The 18,640-nt window shown below is 51.4% G+C and overlaps 1 protein-coding gene across 2 annotated transcripts in view; it reads right to left on the bottom strand.

Moving 5' to 3' along the window:
- LOC143805726 (P2R1A-PPP2R2A-interacting phosphatase regulator 1-like) overlaps positions 1-6,220 on the bottom strand; it is a 50,655-nt gene extending 44,435 nt beyond the window's left edge. The window contains exons 1-2 of one of the 2 annotated variants that reach the window (XM_077285318.1): positions 5,859-6,220; positions 1,568-1,646 (exon numbers count right to left, since the gene is read on the bottom strand). In XM_077285318.1, the coding sequence (XP_077141433.1) occupies positions 1,568-1,646; positions 5,859-5,953 (174 nt within the window). In that variant the 5' untranslated portion in view covers positions 5,954-6,220. The remainder of the gene's footprint in view (positions 1-1,567; positions 1,647-5,858) is intronic. The other variant, XM_077285319.1, reaches the window with a different exon arrangement.
- Positions 6,221-18,640: the final 12,420 nt, after the last annotated feature.

Here is an 18,640-nt window from a genome sequence, read left to right as displayed (position 1 = left end):
ATTTTTGTGACTAAAAAGTTAAATGTTCATTTTTTCCTTCCATGTTGCTTCTGCTGCAGTGAAACACCTGAAGGGTTAATAAACTTCTTGAATGTGGTTTTGAGCACCTTGAGGGGTGCAGTTTTTAGAATGGTGTCACTTTTGGGTATTTTCAGCCATATAGAACCCTCAAACTGACTTCAAATGTGAGGTGGTCCCCAAAAAAAATGGTTTTGTAAATTTTGTTGTAAAAATGAGATATCACTGGTCAAATTTTAACCCTTATAACTTCCTAGCAAAAAAAAAAATTTGTTTCCAAAATTGTGCTGATGTAAAGTAGACATGTGGGAAATGTTATTTATTAACTATTTTGTGTCACATAACTCTCTGGTTTAACAGAATAAAAATTCCAAGTGTGAAAATTGCGAAATTTTTAACATTTTCGCCAAATTTCTGTTTTTTTCACAAATGAACGCAGAAATTATCGACCTAAATTTATCACTAACATGAAGCCCAATATGTCACGAAAAAACAATCTCAGAATCGCTAGGATCCGTTGAAGCGTTACAGAGTTATTACCTCATAAAGGGACACTGGTCAGAATTTCAAAAAAACGGCCAGGTCATTAAGGTCAAAATAGGCTGGGTCATGAAGGGGTTAAGTAAAGTGATGGGAAAAAAAAAAACTTTTTGGGTCGCGATTTTCCAAGACCTGTAACGTTTTCATTTTTCAGGATATGGAGTTGTGTGATGGCTTAATTTTCACACCTTGAGCAGATATTTTTTACTGATACTAATTTTGGGGTAGATAATGTTTTGATCACCTCTCATTGCAATATTGCAGCAGGCATTTACAGATTGGATTAATTTTATATTTTGATAGATCTGACTTTTACGAACAAAGCAATACCAGATATATGGATTTTTTTTTTTAATGGAACAAAAGGGGATGATTTGAACTTAATTTTTTTTTTTTTTAAACATGAAGAAAAATTATTTATTTTTAACTATATTCAATATCTCCTTAGGGAACTTGAAGTTGCGATCGCTTGTGCCATACATAGCAGTGCCTCACTACTGTTAAGTAAATTGAAAATTACGATCTCCTAAACACTGACTTTCACAGGAGCCATTGGCACCCCACAATCATGTCACAGATTGACAGCGAGATTCTGCAGGTTAACTGCTACATCCCCAGCTTGAAACAAAGTTGTTTACAATTTTGGAAAAGTATTAATGATTTTCTGCGGCCCATTTTAATGTGAAATTATGTCCAATTTGCCTTTTTTTTTTTTTTTTTTTTTACTATTTTTGTGTTTCAATACACGCAAATGAAACAAACGTGTAAATTGCAATCATTTTCTAGAATAATTTCAAGGGTGCCAACACTTTTGGCCATGACTGTACGTCAGTAAGAGGTTAAGTAGTTGACAACCCCTGCAAGATTTATTGTATTTACATTACATAATGGCCCCAATTTATCAAGACTGAAGCTTTGCACACCAGGTGCTCCACATCCAACCAAAAGCTTCAGAAAGTAACAAACAAGGTCAGCAATGGTTAGGTTACAGATAACACCACGCTCTTACCACAGTCTGGCGGTTCACCACAGTAGTGCTGTTTCTGCGAGCACGGGCTACGTAGGGTTGAAACACTTGGGAGTGATCACTGTGGAAAGCAGAACAAAAAAAGGTACAATGTAAAGAATCGTGTACATGATCAGCCATCTGTAGAGATATATTATTAGTCTCTTATCCATAAAGTAGAAGGACCTATAGCGGTCTACATTAGTTTAGTAGAACTGACTTCTGACAAAGGGGTTGTCCAGGTTTGGCATAAAAGCCTGCAGTCACTCTATGCACTGTCAGAATTCTCCAGTGCCGGGAGGTTATGGGTCCACAAGTATGGGACATGCACACTCCTGGCCACATTCCAACTAGACGTGTCCGGCTGCGCTCAGTTCACATGTATTGAGGGAGGATGTGCACGTCTAGTCAGACTGTGGCTGGGAGTGTGCATATTGCACACTCGCGGTCACATGACTGTTTGCTCCCAGCGCTGGAGAAACTTGACAGCGCGTCCTGTGCATGATATCAGGAATCACAAGTCTGCAGTCTCATACAGTAACTGCAAACTTTCATGTCAAACCTTGACAACCCCTTTAAGGAGGACTTGTCACCAGATCGAAATGGAAAACTCTTACTTTTATTGTATTTCTGCTGCAGCTCCAAGGATTCGTTTTTTGTTTTTTTTTAATTCACCGTCATAAGGTTCCAGAGATATGAGGCTTTTTTATCTAGTGCAAAGTTTTACAGTCTTTACTAAAGGTACCGTTACACTAAACGACTTACCAACGATCACGACCAGCGATACGACCTGGCCGTGATCGTTGGTAAGTCGCTGTGTGGTCGCTGGGGAGCTGTCACACACACAGCTCTCTCCAGCGACCAACGATCAGGGGAACGACTTCGGCATCGTTGAAACGGTCTTCAACGATGCCGAAGTCCCCCTGCAGCACCCGGGTAACCAGGGTAAACATCGGGTTACTAAGTGCAGGGCCGCGCTTAGTAACCCGATATTTACCCTGGTTACCATTGTAAAAGTTAAAAAAAAAAAAACACTACATACTCACATTCTGATGTCTGTCACGTCCCCCGCCGGCGTCCACAGGGTTAAAACTGCTTTTGGCAAGAGCGCTGCTAAGGCTACGTTCACATTAGCGTCGGGCGCCGCTGCGGCGACGCAGGCATCATGCGCCCCTATATTTAACATGGGGGCGCATGGACATGCGTCGCACTTGCGTTTTGTGACGCATGCGTCACTGCAGCGCACGCGTCAGGGCGCAGAGGACGCAGCAAGTTGCATTTTTTGTGCGTCCAAAATCAAGCAAAAAAAGGACGCATGCGTCACAAAACAATGCGTTTTGCATGCGTTGCGTCGCCGATGCGTCGCCGACGCAACACACAACAACGCAAATGTGAACGTAGCCTAATATGCACACGCTGCCGCCGAGAGCTTCCCTGCACTGAATGTGTCAGCGCCGGCAGTAACAGCGGTGACGTCACCGCTGTGCTCTGCTTTACGGCCGGCGCTGACACAGTCAGTGCAGGGAAGCTCTCGGCAGCAGCGTGTGCATATTAGCAGCGCTCTTGCCGAAAGCAGTTTTAACCCTGTGGACGTGACAGACATCAGAATGTGAGTATTTAGTGTTTTTTTTTTTTTTTTTTTTTTAACTTTTACAATGGTAACCAGGGTAAATATCGGGTTATTAAGTGAGGCCCTGCGCTTAGTAACCCGATATTTACCCTGGTTACAAGTGAACACATCGCTGGATCGGCGTCACACACGCCGATCCAGCGATGACAGCGGGTGATCAGCGACCAAAAAAAGGTCCTGATCATTCCCATCAACCAACGATCTCCCAGCAGGGGCCTGATCGTTGGTCGCTATCACACATAACGAGATCGTTAGCGGGATCGTTGCTACGTCACCAAAAGCGTGACGTTGCAATGATATCGTTAACGATATCGTTATGTGTGACTCAGCCTTAAGACAGCGTGGCTCAAAGGACTCCCTGGGGGCATGTCTTAAGATTGCTCTGCATTACTACCTAGTGAGCACTGCCCCCTCGTAAAGACAAAAATTACTGCAAATTAAGAAAGGCCCATATCTCCAGAGCCGTATGCAGGATGTTGCAGCTGTCGAACATCTATGAGACATGCAGCGGCGGCTCAAGCACATTTTTTGAGCACTCCGAAAATACTCCATTATGACATGAGCGTGCTGTAACACCTTATACAAGTACAATCGCTCATCACTATTTTCTACTGCTCTCACCCGATCAATCATCACAATCAGATGCATTATCTACAAATGTCATGACTAAATATAACCCAAGCCCCCCAATCCTCAACACATACCATCAGCTACTGACACCCAAATAAAGTCCCCAAACTGCACTGGGAACCCAGACTGTCTACACCCACATCCCCAGCCTACCTGTGCCCCATGCAGGCCCAATCCAGCCTTCCCCCCTGCCATCCCCACCTCGCAGCTCCGGCCTCTCTCTATTCCATCCCGTCCCCCCCCCCCCTTCCCCAGGAACACACCAGGCTCTCCCTGTGCACCCCCCACCCCCAGGATCCCCGGCAACTCTCTGTGCACCCCCCCCCCACCCCAGGAGCCCCGGCCACACTCTGTGCACCCCTCCCCCCAGGAGCCCCGGCCACACTCTGTGCACCCCTCCCCCCAGGAGCCCCGGCCACACTCTGTGCACCCCTCCCCCAGGAGCCCCGGCCACACTCTGTGCACCCCCCTACCCCCAGGAGCCCCGGCCACACTCTGTGCACCCCCCTCCCCCCAGGAGCCCCGGCCACACTCTGTGCACCCCTCCCCCCAGGAGCCCGGCCACACTCTGTGCACCCCTCCCCCCAGGAGCCCCGGCCACACTCTGTGCACCCCTCCCCCCAGGAGCCCCGGCCACACTCTGTGCACCCCTCCCCCCAGGAGCCCCGGCCACACTCTGTGCACCCCTCCCCCCAGGAGCCCCCGGCCACACTCTGTGCACCCCTCCCCCAGGAGCCCCGGCCACACTCTGTGCACCCCTCCCCCCAGGAGCCCCGGCCACACTCTGTGCACCCCTCCCCCAGGAGCCCGGCCACACTCTGTGCACCCCTCCCCCCAGGAGCCCCGGCCACACTCTGTGCACCCCTCCCCCCAGGAGCCCCGGCCACACTCTGTGCACCCCCCCACCCCAGGAGCCCCGGCCACACTCTGTGCACCCCCCCACCCCAGGAGCCCCGGCCACTCTCTGTGCACCCCCCCACCCCAGGAGCCCCGGCCACTCTCTGTGCACCCCCCCACCCCAGGAGCCCCGGCCACTCTCTGTGCACCCCCCCACCCCAGGAGCCCCGGCCACTCTCTGTGCACCCCCCCACCCCAGGAGCCCCGGCCACTCTCTGTGCACCCCCCACCCCAGGAGCCCCGGCCACTCTCTGTGCACCCCCCCACCCCAGGAGCCCCGGCCACTCTCTGTGCACCCCCCCACCCCAGGAGCCCCGGCCACTCTCTGTGCACCCCCCCACCCCAGGAGCCCCGGCCACTCTCTGTGCACCCCCCCACCCCAGGAGCCCCGGCCACTCTCTGTGCACCCCCTCCCCCCAGGAGCCCCGGCCACTCTCTGTGCACCCCCTCCCCCCAGGAGCCCCGGCCACTCTCTGTGCACCCCCCACCCCAGGAGCCCCGGCCACTCTCTGTGCACCCCCCACCCCAGGAGCCCCGGCCACTCTCTGTGCACCCCCCCACCCCAGGAGCCCCGGCCACTCTCTGTGCACCCCCCCACCCCAGGAGCCCCGGCCACTCTCTGTGCACCCCCCCACCCCAGGAGCCCCGGCCACTCTCTGTGCACCCCCCCACCCCAGGAGCCCCGGCCACTCTCTGTGCACCCCCCCACCCCAGGAGCCCCGGCCACTCTCTGTGCACCCCCCCACCCCAGGAGCCCCGGCCACTCTCTGTGCACCCCCCACCCCAGGAGCCCCGGCCACTCTCTGTGCACCCCCCCACCCCAGGAGCCCCGGCCACTCTCTGTGCACCCCCCCACCCCAGGAGCCCCGGCCACTCTCTGTGCACCCCCCCACCCCAGGAGCCCCGGCCACTCTCTGTGCACCCCCCCACCCCAGGAGCCCCGGCCACTCTCTGTGCACCCCCCACCCCAGGAGCCCCGGCCACTCTCTGTGCACCCCCACCCCAGGAGCCCCGGCCACTCTCTGTGCACCCCTCCCCCCCCCCAGCCTTTCCGATTATAATCCCCCAAACTGCACTGCATACCCAGACTGTCTGCGCCCAATCCCCGGCCTCCCTCTATGACCCCGCAGCTCTCACCTCAGCCCGTTAATATGGGGGGCGCTGTTAGACCTCCTCAGGCCTCCGTCCGCTGGGATCTCCACCACGTCCAGCTCCATCTTCTCCTGAGCCATGATGTCGGCGCTGCTCCCGGTCTCCCTCAATGGCTCATTCCCGCCTCAGGCCGCAATGTCTCCGGTGCTCAGGGCTCCATGCTGGCAGTGCAGGAGGCGAGCTGTCCGCCGCTTCCCCGCTCCCGGCTACTGCCGTGTGTGAGGCCGAGTCCCCGGGACACCTCAGGCCCAGTACAATCACCAGAGCCCTGACAGACACAGCCACCGCCTGCGCATGCGCAGTAATGCCCGAATCCAGACTGACGGAGAGTGAGTTTACTGAGAGACTGCGCTGTACCGCCCCTCGCCTCACTATATACCCCTGTACTGTATATTATACCTCCTCGCCTCACTATATACCCCTGTACTGTACACTGTCTGCACCCCTTCACCTCACTATATACTTCTGTACTGTACACTGTACCCCCTCACCTCACTATATACCCTGTACTGTACACTGTACCCCCACCTCACTATATACCCCCTGTACTGTATACTGTACCCCCTCACCTCACTATATACCCCTGTACTGTACCCTCACCTCACTATATACTCTGTACTGTACAATGAACCCCCACCTCACTATATACCCCTGTACTGTACACTGCACCCCTTCACTTCACTATATACTTCTGTACTGTACACTGTACCCCCACCTCACTATATATCCCTGTACTGTACACTGTACCCCCTCACCTCACTATATACCCCTGTACTGTACACTGCACCCCTTCACTTCACTATATACTTCTGTACTGTACACTGTACCCCCACCTCACTATATATCCCTGTACTGTACACTGCACCCCCACCTCACTATATACCCCTGTACTGTACACTGCACCCCCACCTCACTATATACCCTGTACTGTATACTGTATCCCCTCACCTCACTATATACCCCTGTACTGTACCCCCTCACCTCACTATATACTTCTGTACTGTACACTGTACCCCCTCACCTCACTATATACCCTGTACCCCCACCTCACTATATACCCCTGTACTATACACTTCACCCCTTCACCTCACCCATATACTTCTGTGCTGTACACCCTCACCTCACTATATACCCCTGTACTGTACCCCCCCCCCCCCCCTCATCACATCATCACACTATATACCACTGTACTGTGCAGTTACTGACTGGTGACTAGATCATGCAATGTTATATGAATAACCTATTTAGTATATTATGGTTGACCAAACAATACAAGCACTTTTTTACCATTTACCTTTTGTGTCCCCCCCTCTAATTTCCTCATAGATTGTGAGCAGGGACCTCACTCCTATCGAAGTTGAATTATATGTTATTCTGTAATGTCTTTATTGTCTGCACAAGTCCCCTCAGAAATGTAGCAAAATAGTATTGAAGCAAGCATATTGAAAAGGTATATACAAATTACCAGTATACCATCCCAGGGCTCAAAATAAGCAAATATGCATCAAGGACCAATAGGAACCAGCTGCCTAAACATAGGAGGAAAAGCAAAGCAACAACAGCCATGAAGTCCCATAAAAAATATAAACTTTATTTAAATACAATAAAATCACCAGACAAGATACAGCAATATAGCATAGGGGAATAAGGATGTGTATTCCACAGTATGGAAAACATGTAAACCTCATAGCAGCGAATGGGTGACCGGACCTGACCCGACGCGTGTTTCGGAGCAGACTTCTTCTTCATCAGGGTCCTGATGAAGGAGCAGTCTGCTCCGAAACGCGCGTCGGGGTCGGGTCCGGTCACCCATTCGCCCTGCCTGTTCTGCATCTGCTAGGTATGTGGATTATGTTTATATGTTAGCTATGCTGCTATGAGGTTTACATGTTTTCCATACTGTGGCACTTGTCTATTATATTTCCATTGCAGTAGTCATGGGCATTCATTATAATACATCCTAGCATTGCAGCTAGTCAGTGTGGGTTGGTGTCCTGGCCCGGGATTTATGGCCACTTGGAACAAGTCCTTATTCCCCTGTGCTATATTGCTGTATCTTGTCTGGTGATTTTATTGTATTTAAATAAAGTTTATATTTTTTATGGGACTTCATGGCTGTTGTTGCTTTGCTTTTCCCCCTCAGAAATGTGAAGTGCTGCGGAATATGTTGGCGCCATAGAAATAAAAATTATTATTGTGCTTTGGTGCATAGCGTATAAGCACTGCTAAACAACTTCATATATCTCAGCTTGCTGTACACATCTAACTGTGAAACGTTGGAGGGGCACTTTTGGATGCATGCACATCTGATATTTTTATATAGTAGCATCAGTGTCACGACACACCTCCTTCTCTGTTCCTGACACTAGAAGGCGCCCTAGATTGCCTTATTCCCCAAGATACTTCTGAAGGTGAAGATGCCGGGGCCCCCACCCTTGCCTTATCTCCTGAGTTAGCCCTCCGTCTGTTCTCTTCCCCCACACAGGGAAGAAGGGCGCTACCGTCCACCGCAGTACAACAACCCGACAAACAAGGCAACACAAATGAGGGTTAACAGAAAACACCAGGCATACAAAATATTCACTCACGTATAAGAGAGGAATGCATCGGGGAGTGGAGGATGGGGAAAATCCAAAGTAGAGGAGGGAAGGGAATTACCACATTTACCAACCATGCAACAGTCACAGATAACTTCTCCTGAACTCCATCTCATATAAACTCCTCTCCTCCTAAGGCCGGCGTCACACTGGCGAGTTTTACGGACGTAAGAGCACAGAAATTACGTCCGTAAAACTCGCAAAATAAACGGCACAATTATTCTCAATGGGGCTGCTCCTATCAGCCGTATATTACGGTTCAGTATTATACGGCTTTCTACGGTCGTACAAAATCGCAGCATGCTGCGTTTGTCAGCGCATTGCGCAAAAAAATCGCCAATGAAAGTCTATGGGGGCGAGAAAAATACGGATTCCACACGGACCAGCAGTGTGACTTGCGAGAAATATGCAGCGGTGTTAGTGAAAAGTCGGTAATTCAATTGCCGGCTTCTCATTTCTCCTTCACAAACCCGACAGGATATGAGACATGGTTTTCATACAGTAAACCATCTCATATCCCCTTTTTTTTTGCATATTCCACACTACTAATGTTAGTAGTGTGTATGTGCAAAATTTCAGCGCTGTAGCTGCTAAAATAAAGGGTTAAATGGCGGAAAAAATTGGCGTGGGCTCCCGCGCAATTTTCTCCGCCAGAGTGGTAAAGCCAGTGACTGAGGGCAGATATTAATAGCCAGGAGAGGGTCCATGGTTATTGGCCCCCCCTGGCTACAAACATCTGCCCCCAGCCACCCCAGAAAAGGCACATCTGGAAGATGCGCCTATTCTGGCACTTGGCCACTCTCTTCCCACTCCCTGTAGCGGTGGGATATGGGGTAATGAAGGGTTAATGCCACCTTGCTATTGTAAGGTGACATTAAGCCAGATTAATAATGGAGAGGCGTCAATTATGACACCTATCCATTATTAATCCAATTGTTTGAAAGGGTTAAAAAACACACACACACATGATTTAAAAGTATTTTAATGAAATAAACACCGGTTGTTTTAATAATTTATTGCTCTCTCAATCCATTTGCAGGCCCTCGCTTGGCAAAATAATAAACGCACAAGATACATACCCTCAGCTGAACCGTCACGTCCCACGATGTAATCCATCTGAAGGGGTTAAAATATTTTACAGGCAGGAGCCCTGCTAATGCAGCTGTGTGCTCGTGCTTGTAATTCCCCGGCGAATGAATGAAATGTAGGTCATTGACCTACATTTCCTTCAGTCGCGGTGATGCGCCCCCTGGTGGATGTCCTCATATGACCTGGAGCGTGAAAAAAAGTTTCCAGGCTGCAGTTCATGAGAACATCCACCAGGGGGCGCATCACCGCGACTCAATGTAAGTACAGATCCAGCTTTCCTTTCAGCACCCGGGGATTACAGGCACTAGCGAGTGGTTTATCGCAGCTCCTGCCTGTAATATTAGTTAACCCCTTCAGATGGATTACCTCGTTGGACGTGATCGGACATCAGAAGGTATGTATCTTGTGCGTTTATTATTTTGCCAAGCGAGGGCCTGCAAATGGATTGAGAGAGCAATAAATTATTAAAACAACCGCTGTGTTTATTTCATTAAAATACTTTTAAATCATGTGTGTGTGTGTTTTTTAACCCTTTCAAACAATTGGATTAATAATGGATAGGTGTCATAATTGACGCCTCTCCATTATTAATCTGGCTTAATGTCACCTTACAATTAACCCTTCATTACCCCATATCCCACCGCTACACGGAGTGGGAAGAGAGTGGCCAAGTGCCAGAATAGGCGCATCTTCCAGATGTGCCTTTTCTGGGGTGGCTGGGGGCAGATGTTTGTAGCCACGGGGGGGGGGGCAATAACCATGGACCCTCTCCTGGCTATTAATATCTGCCCTCAGTCACTGGCTTTACCATTCTGGCGGAGAAAATTGCGCCGGAGCCCACGCCAATTTTTTCCGCCATTTAACCCTTTATTTTAGCAGCTACAGCGCTGAAATTTTGCACATACACACTACTAACATTAGTAGTGTGGAATATGCAAAAAAATGGGGATATGAGATGGTTTACTGTATGTAAACCATGTCTCATATCCTGTCGGGTTTGTGCAGGAGAAATGAAAAGCCGGCAATTGAATTACCGGCTTTTCACAGATATCGCGCTGAATGAAATCTAAATACAGAATATATATATATATGTGTCTCAATGACATATATATATATATATATATATATATATACTGTATATATGTTTTCCCGAACATTTGAGCACATAAATCCATTAGATGTCGGTTTTGCAAGCCTGCGCGAAAATCTCGCAGTACGGATGCCATACGGATTACATACGGAGGATGCCATGCGCAAAATACGCTGACACACCCTGACTACGGATCAATATTTTGGGAACATTTCTCCGTATTACGGCCGTAGTACGGACGTATAATACGTGGCGTATTATCTTACGCCAAGTGTGACGCCGGCCTAAGCCATTCAGCAAATGATAGCTCTGACGTGGGTTTGAATCAAGAGCCAGATTATAAAGGGAACGGGAGTGGCTAACTGAGCTCAGCTGAGACCTCAGGGTTTTCCAACATGGCCGATTAACCCCTAAAAGAATAAACACCATTAAAAAGAAGAAGTGCTTCTCAGCGCCGGAGTAATCAGACGCCACGGTCTTCAGGCTTCTCTTTGTTGCAGAAACCCAGTCTGGGTTGAGATATTAAACAGCTGTGACTTAACTCCACATCATCCGAGTGCTGTCTCTTTTTTCACGAACTGCTACGGTAGATAGGAAGTGCTCATGAAACTATTTTTTTCTTGCTTCTCATCTAAGACAATCTGAGGAAATTCATACTAAACTCAAATGACTCTGATGAAAATCTGATGAAACTCTGAATCACTGATGAAATTTGGATCAGTGTACTGTTCACTGTTCATTTTCACTGAAAATCACTGAAGTCTGCATGAGCCTGAATCTACCTTAGGTCACCTTAGACCCTGTAATTATCTTGGTTTGCTTCAGTAGAGCAGCGATACATTGGTACATAAACCAGTCTAAAGCTTTGACTTTCTACTATTTATGTGGCTCTTAGTAATGTTTGCGTATTGAGGTGGAGTCAGCCTTCCGATGTTTGACGTTGTCTTACAATTATTTCACATACCCACCAGTGTAGTGAATTCACTAGGATGAGCAAGCCATAATTTCTAGTCATAGATATATAATTGTCTCTGAGGCTGTCAGGGGTGGGCTTGGTTCTGCTGCAAGCACGTTTCTCTGCAACGCCAATTTACCTTAGGATAGACTATTGGAGTCAGCACATGGTGGAAGGAGTTAAGTTGGGACAGAAAATTCTGTTTCCTCTTTGTGAGGAAAATATTGAAAAAGAGAAGGACCTAAGGGTCCAAAAGTGTGTTGTATGTGAAGAATGGAGACCATACGCACAGAGGTGCATCTAGCCTTTCCAGCACCCGGGGCAAAGGATCAGTTTGGTGCCCCCCCCCCCCAACCCTCTCCCATTTGAACCTTAACTCTATTGAAACTGCATGACCAAGCCAGGGTACATTCCTGAATCTCCATAATGTTAAAATAGATACCAATAAAAGTAAAATTAATTGAGACATCAGTAGGTTAAGTGTTTTTGAATATCCATATTGAACCAGGAGCCCCATATAATGCTCCATACAGTTTATGATGGCCCCATAAGATGCTCCATAGACACATTTGCCCCATATAGTGCTGCACAAACGTTATGGCCCCATAAGATGCTCTATACAGACACTTGCCCCATATAGTGCTGCACAAACATTATGGCCCCATAAGATGCTCTATACAGATACTTGCCCCATATAGTGCTGCACAAACGTTATGGCCCCATAAGATGCTCCATACAGACACTTGCCCCGTTATAGTGCTGCACAAAGGTTATGGCCAACATATAGTGCTGCACAAACGTTATGGCCCCGATATAGTGCTGCACAAACATTATGGCCCCCATATAGTGCTGCACAAAGGATATGGCCCCCATATAGTGCTGCACAAACGTTATGGCCCCCATATAGTGCTGCACAAGCGTTATGGCCCCCATATAGTGCTGCACAAACATTATGGCCCCCATATAGTGCTGCACAATCATTATGGCCCCCATATTGTGCAGCACAAACATTATGGCCCCCATGTAGTGCTGCCCAAATGTTATGGCCCCCATATAATGCTGCACAAACGTTATGGCCCCATAAGATGCCCCATACAGACACTTGCCCCATTATAGTGCTGCACAAATGTTATGGCCCCATAAGATGCCCCATACAGATATTTGCCCCATTTGCTGTTACTGCGATAAAAAAAAAAAAATCACATACTCACCTCTCCGTCGCTCAGGCCCCCGCACTATATAGTGCTGCACAAACGTTATGGCCCCATAAGATGCTCCATACAGACACTTACCCCGTTATAGTGCTGCACAAAGGTTATGGCCAACATATAGTGCTGCACAAACGTTATGGCCCCCATATAGTGCTGCACAAACATTATGGCCCCCATATAGTGCTGCACAAAGGTTATGGCCCCCATATAGTGCTGCACAAATTTATGGCCAACATATAGTGCTGCACAAACGTTATGGCCCCCATATAGTGCTGCACAAACGTTATGGCCCCATATAGTGCTACACAAACGTTATGGCCCCCATATAGTGCTGCACAAACGTTATGGCCCCCATATAGTGATGCACAAACATTATGGTCCCCATATTGTGCTGCACAAACATTATGGCCCCCATGTAGTGCTGCACAAACGTTATGGCCCCCATATAATGCTGCACAAACGTTATGGCCCCCATATAATGCTGCACAAACGTTATGGCCTCATAAAATGCCCCATACAGAAACTTGCCCCATTATAGTGCTGCACAAATGTTATCGCCCCATAAGATGCCCCATACAGATATTTGCCCCATTTGCTGTTACTGCGATAAAAAAATAAAAAAAATCACATACTCACCTCTCCGTCGCTCAGGCCCCCGCACTATATAGTGCTGCACAAACGTTATGGCCCCATAAGATGCTCCATACAGATATTTGCCCCATTTGCTGTTACTGCGATAAAAAAATAAAAAAAATCACATACTCACCTCTCCATCGCTCAGGCCCCCGCACTTTCAATATTCACCGGACTTCGTTACAGCCGCCGCTCCATCTTCCGCCTCCTCTGCACTGACGTTTAGGCAGAGGGCGCGCACTAACTACGTCATCACGCCCTCTGACCTCAGCGTCACTGCAGAAGACTTACCGGCGGCTGGAACGAGAAGCAGGTGAATATCGCGCAGCGCAGTGCTCCCCTCCCCGTTATACTCACCTGCTCCTGGCGCGGTGTAGTCCCTGCTTCCCCGGCGCCGGCAGCTTCTCTCTGTACTGAGCGGTCACCGTTACCGCTCATTACAGTAATGAATATGCGGCTCCACCCCTATGGGAGGTGGAGTCGCATATTCATTACTGTAGTGAGCGGTACCATGTAACCGCTCAGTACAGGAAGAAGCCGGGGCGTCGGGCAGCCAGGGACCTGCAGGGATCGCGCCAGGAGTAGGTGAGTAAAGTTAGACAGCCCCCGCTCCCTGGCCCTGCCAACCCCCTTCTTGGACCGCCGCATCATCAGGCGGCCCGCCCTGGCCCCGGCTGCCCCCCCTGGATACGCCACTGCATACTCAGATAGCAAGTTCTAAGACCGAACAAGTGTCAAGTAGCAGAAGGATTCCTTATCTCAGGTACAGCAAACTTGCCAACCGTCTCGGATTCAGCTGGACTGTCCCGTCACATTAGAGGATTCGTCCCACTTCTATACTCACCTCTTCTTTTCTTTTTTTTTGCGGTCGCCGTTATTTCATTAATAATGGCAATCACAACACTGGGGTCAGTAAAAACGACCCGAATCATGTTCTCTGGGGTCTTAGCTACCCCTGGTAGCCGAGACCCCGGAGAAATTCCGAATCTGGGGGCACTATACACTTATTTCTCAGCCGTTAAAAAGTGATGCTGAGGCATAAGTACCCTTAATTGCTGCCGTTAAAAGGCGTATCGGCGGTCGCTAAGTGGTTAAAATGGCTCATTAAAAACGCAGCTTCACATCTGCACCAGAAACATCAAATAAGGGGGAGAAGAGTGTTATTATGTAGTTTGGTGCGGATCCTGCAGTAAACAAAAACCACAGTATTTCTGTAACGTGTGAACACGGCCTTACAGACACAAAAAAGCCGGATGTTGTATAGTGAAGCTACATAAAAATTAGAAAGTTTTGGCAGCTCTGACTGTGAATGAACAAATATTAAATCCACAGGTCCCAACTAGAGATGAACAGGATGCACAGATGACATTGCGCCAGGACTGGCTAACCAAAAGCCAAACCAGGGACACCAGAAGGTTAGAGATTTGCAGCCTCCCATCCAGCTGACCAGGTGCCACTGACCTGGGTGATGGACCAGAGACCCCGGAATCGATCTGCTCATCTCTACTCACAACTGTCCCAGATACAGTGGACAGTCCTGGATTTGGGTCTGCACCCTGCAGTCTTGAGCATCTGCTGAATTTCCCTCAATATCACCGCCCCTCTGACATCTCCTCTGGCCAGGGTAACCCCATCAGCCCAAATAGCCCAGCTGAGGAGGTGGGAGTGTATTTCAGTATTCAGGTACTTGGTGTCCTGCCACTACTTACTGCAAGAATTTCTATGCTACTTAATACTCCACTGCTACAGCTTTTCTGCTCATTATTTCAGTCTCGGCTGCTAAAACTCATACATATTGTTCTTCCAATTATGTTAGGTCAGTCTTTGCTGTCCCAGCTTTGTCACACTGGTTTGGTGCCTCCTCTAGAGCCCAACACCTTCATTCTGCTGCACCAGCACCTTCTGTCTGTGCTGCTTAGAAAATTCTCTCCTGGACCAGGGGGTTAAAGAATCCACCTCAGCAGGTGAGACATAACACAATATTCGACATATGGAGTGAGCCGGAGACACAGCTACAAGTCCAAGGAAGCCCCCATTGCTAGTGCAGCTTTTAATGGGCCCCAGGGCTCCAGTGAGCGCTCCTGCCCCAGGGCCGCCATCAGGGCATTACAGCCGTGACTGGCGTATGGGGCCCGGTGGGCAGAGGGGCCCGCATCGGGCCCCGTCTCATCTGCCCATCGGGCCCCTACCGGCAGCCGCAGGCTGAACCGGGCCCTTAGCTGCGGCCAGCGCTATTGAAGTGCGGGCCCGAGCCCGCACGTCAATAGTTAACAGCCGCCAGCCAATCTGAGGCTGGCAGCTGACGTCAGCCGCAGCGTGCATGTCGCCGGCGTCTGACTTCATTGTCAGTCGCCGGCGAGTGCACGCTGCAGCTGCGTTCAGAGAGCAGGAGCGCGGGACGGGAGGTAAGTAGAACTTTTTTTTTTTTTAATTGAGAGCGGCGATCCGGGGGGGGGGGGGCCCAGGGCAGAGCGCTGGACACAGGAGGGGGCAGAGCGCTGGACACAGGAGGGGGCAGAGCGCTGGACACAGGAGGGGGCAGAGCGCTGGACACAGGAGGGGGCAGAACGCTGGACACAGGGGGGGGCAGAGCGCTGGACACAGGGGGGGCAGAGCGCTGGACACAGGAGGGGGCAGAACGCTGGACACAGGGGGGGGCAGAGCGCTGGACACAGGGGGGGCAGAGCGCTGGACACAGGAGGGGGCAGAGCGCTGGACACAGGAGGGGGCAGAGCGCTGGACACAGGAGGGGGCAGAACGCTGGACACAGGGGGGGGCAGAGCGCTGGACACAGGGGGGGCAGAGCGCTGGACACAGGAGGGGGCAGAACGCTGGACACAGGGGGGGGCAGAGCGCTGGACACAGGGGGGGCAGAGCGCTGGACACAGGAGGGGGCAGAACGCTGGACACAGGGGGGGGCAGAGCGCTGGACACAGGAGGGGGCAGAGCGCTGGACACAGGAGGGGGCAGAACGCTGGACACAGGGGGGGGCAGAGCGCTGGACACAGGGGGGGCAGAGCGCTGGACACAGGAGGGGGCAGAACGCTGGACACAGGAGGGCAGAACGCTGGACACAGGAGGGGCAGAACGCTGGACACAGGAGGGGCAGAACGCTGGACACAGGAGGGGGCAGAACGCTGGACACGGGGGGGGCAGAGCGCTGGACACGGGGGGGGGCAGAGCGCTGGACACGGGGGGGCAGAGCGCTGGACACGGGGGGGCAGAGCGCTGGACACGGGGGGGCAGAGCGCTGGACACGGGGGGCAGAGCGCTGGACACGGGGGGGCAGAGCGCTGGACACGGGGGGCAGAGCGCTGGACACGGGGGGGCAGAGCGCTGGACACGGGGGGGCAGAGCGCTGGACACGGGGGGGCAGAGCGCTGGACACGGGGGGGCAGAGCGCTGGACACGGGGGGGCAGAGCGCTGGACACGGGGGGGCAGAGCGCTGGACACAGGAGGGGCAGAACGCTGGACACAGGAGGGGGCAGAACGCTGGACACGGGGGGGGCAGAGCGCTGGACACGGGGGGGGCAGAGCGCTGGACACGGGGGGGCAGAGCGCTGGACACGGGGGGGCAGAGCGCTGGACACAGGGGGGCAGAGCGCTGGACACAGGGGGGCAGAGCGCTGGACACGGGGGGCAGAGCGCTGGACACGGGGGGGCAGAGCGCTGGACACGGGGGGCAGAGCGCTGGACACGGGGGGGCAGAGCGCTGGACACGGGGGGGCAGAGCGCTGGACACGGGGGGGCAGAGCGCTGGACACGGGGGGGCAGAGCGCTGGACACGGGGGGGCAGAGCGCTGGACACAGGGGGCAGAGCGCTGGACACAGGGGGCAGAGCGCTGGACACAGGGGGCAGAGCGCTGGACACAGGGGGCAGAGCGCTGGACACAGGGGGGCAGAGCGCTGGACACAGGGGGGCAGAGCGCTGGACACAGGGGGCAGAGCGCTGGACACAGGGGGCAGAGCGCTGGACACGGGCAGAACGCTGGACACGGGCAGAACGCTGCACACGGGCAGAAAGCTGGGCACAGGGGGGGCAGAAAGCTGGACACGGGGGCAGAAAGCAGGACACGGGGGCAGAAAGCTGGGCACAGGGGGGCAGAAAGCTGGGCACAGGGGGCAGAAAGCTGGGCACAGGGGGGGGGGCAGAAAGCTGGACACGGGCAGAAAGCTGGACACAGGGGCAGAAAGCTGGAAACGGGCAGAAAGCTGGACACGGGCAGAAAGCTGGATACAGGGGCAGAAAGCTGGACACAGGGGCAGAAAGCTGGACACAGGGGCAGAAAGCTGGACACAGGGGCAGAAAGCTGGACAGGGGCAGAAAGCTGGACACAGGGGCAGAAAGCTGGACACAGGGGCAGAAAGCTGGACACAGGGGCAGAAAGCTGGACACAGGGGGGCAGAAAGGAGAAACGGCATGATTGGAGACACGGGGCAGGATGACAGACACTGGGGCATGACTGGAGACACTGGGGCATGACTGGAGACACTGTGGCAGGAATGGAAACAGATGGGGCAGAATTGAGAAATGGGGGCCTGATTGGAGACGGGGCAGAATGGTGATACAGGCATGATTGGAGACACTGGAGGCAGGATTGGAGACAGATGGGGCAGGATCATGGGGCAGGATGGATACGATGGAGACTGATGGAGCAAGATGGGGAGATCATATGGTGTAGAATGGATACTCATTAGGGCAGGATGGGAGAACATATATCTCACCCCAGTAATGAGACACACGGGGCCAGGATGGCGAATATTATTACCATAGGGGCTAATTAAGGGATATTATTACTGCAGTGATGTATTTATTTTATTTTTTGAGTACACTGTTTTAAATGGAGGGGCGGTCCTATTACTGTGTAGATTGACACTATGTCGCCTTCTTCATGTGGTGTAATGTAGAAGTTGGGAAAATTAAGTAATGTGTTCTGCAAGTGGAACTCGAGATAACTTATTTCCTGCAGAAACGAGTCCTGGCTGCATGAAGTGATGGTGGTCTGTGCGGGATGAAAGATGAAGGACTTCACCTAGAGACGTCTCTGGTAAGTCAGTGTGTTACCTATACACTGACACTATACACTGTATACTATATACAGAGGTCCTGTGTATAATATCACCAGTGATCACTGGATTACCTATAGACTATATACAGAGCTCCTGTGTATAATGTCACTGGTGATCACTG

This window comes from Ranitomeya variabilis, chromosome 2, assembly GCF_051348905.1.
Source record: "Ranitomeya variabilis isolate aRanVar5 chromosome 2, aRanVar5.hap1, whole genome shotgun sequence".
Classification (NCBI taxonomy): domain Eukaryota; kingdom Metazoa; phylum Chordata; class Amphibia; order Anura; family Dendrobatidae; genus Ranitomeya; species Ranitomeya variabilis.
The sequence above is the reverse complement of the archived record's forward strand: the minus strand, read 5'-3'. Positions and strand labels throughout refer to the sequence as shown.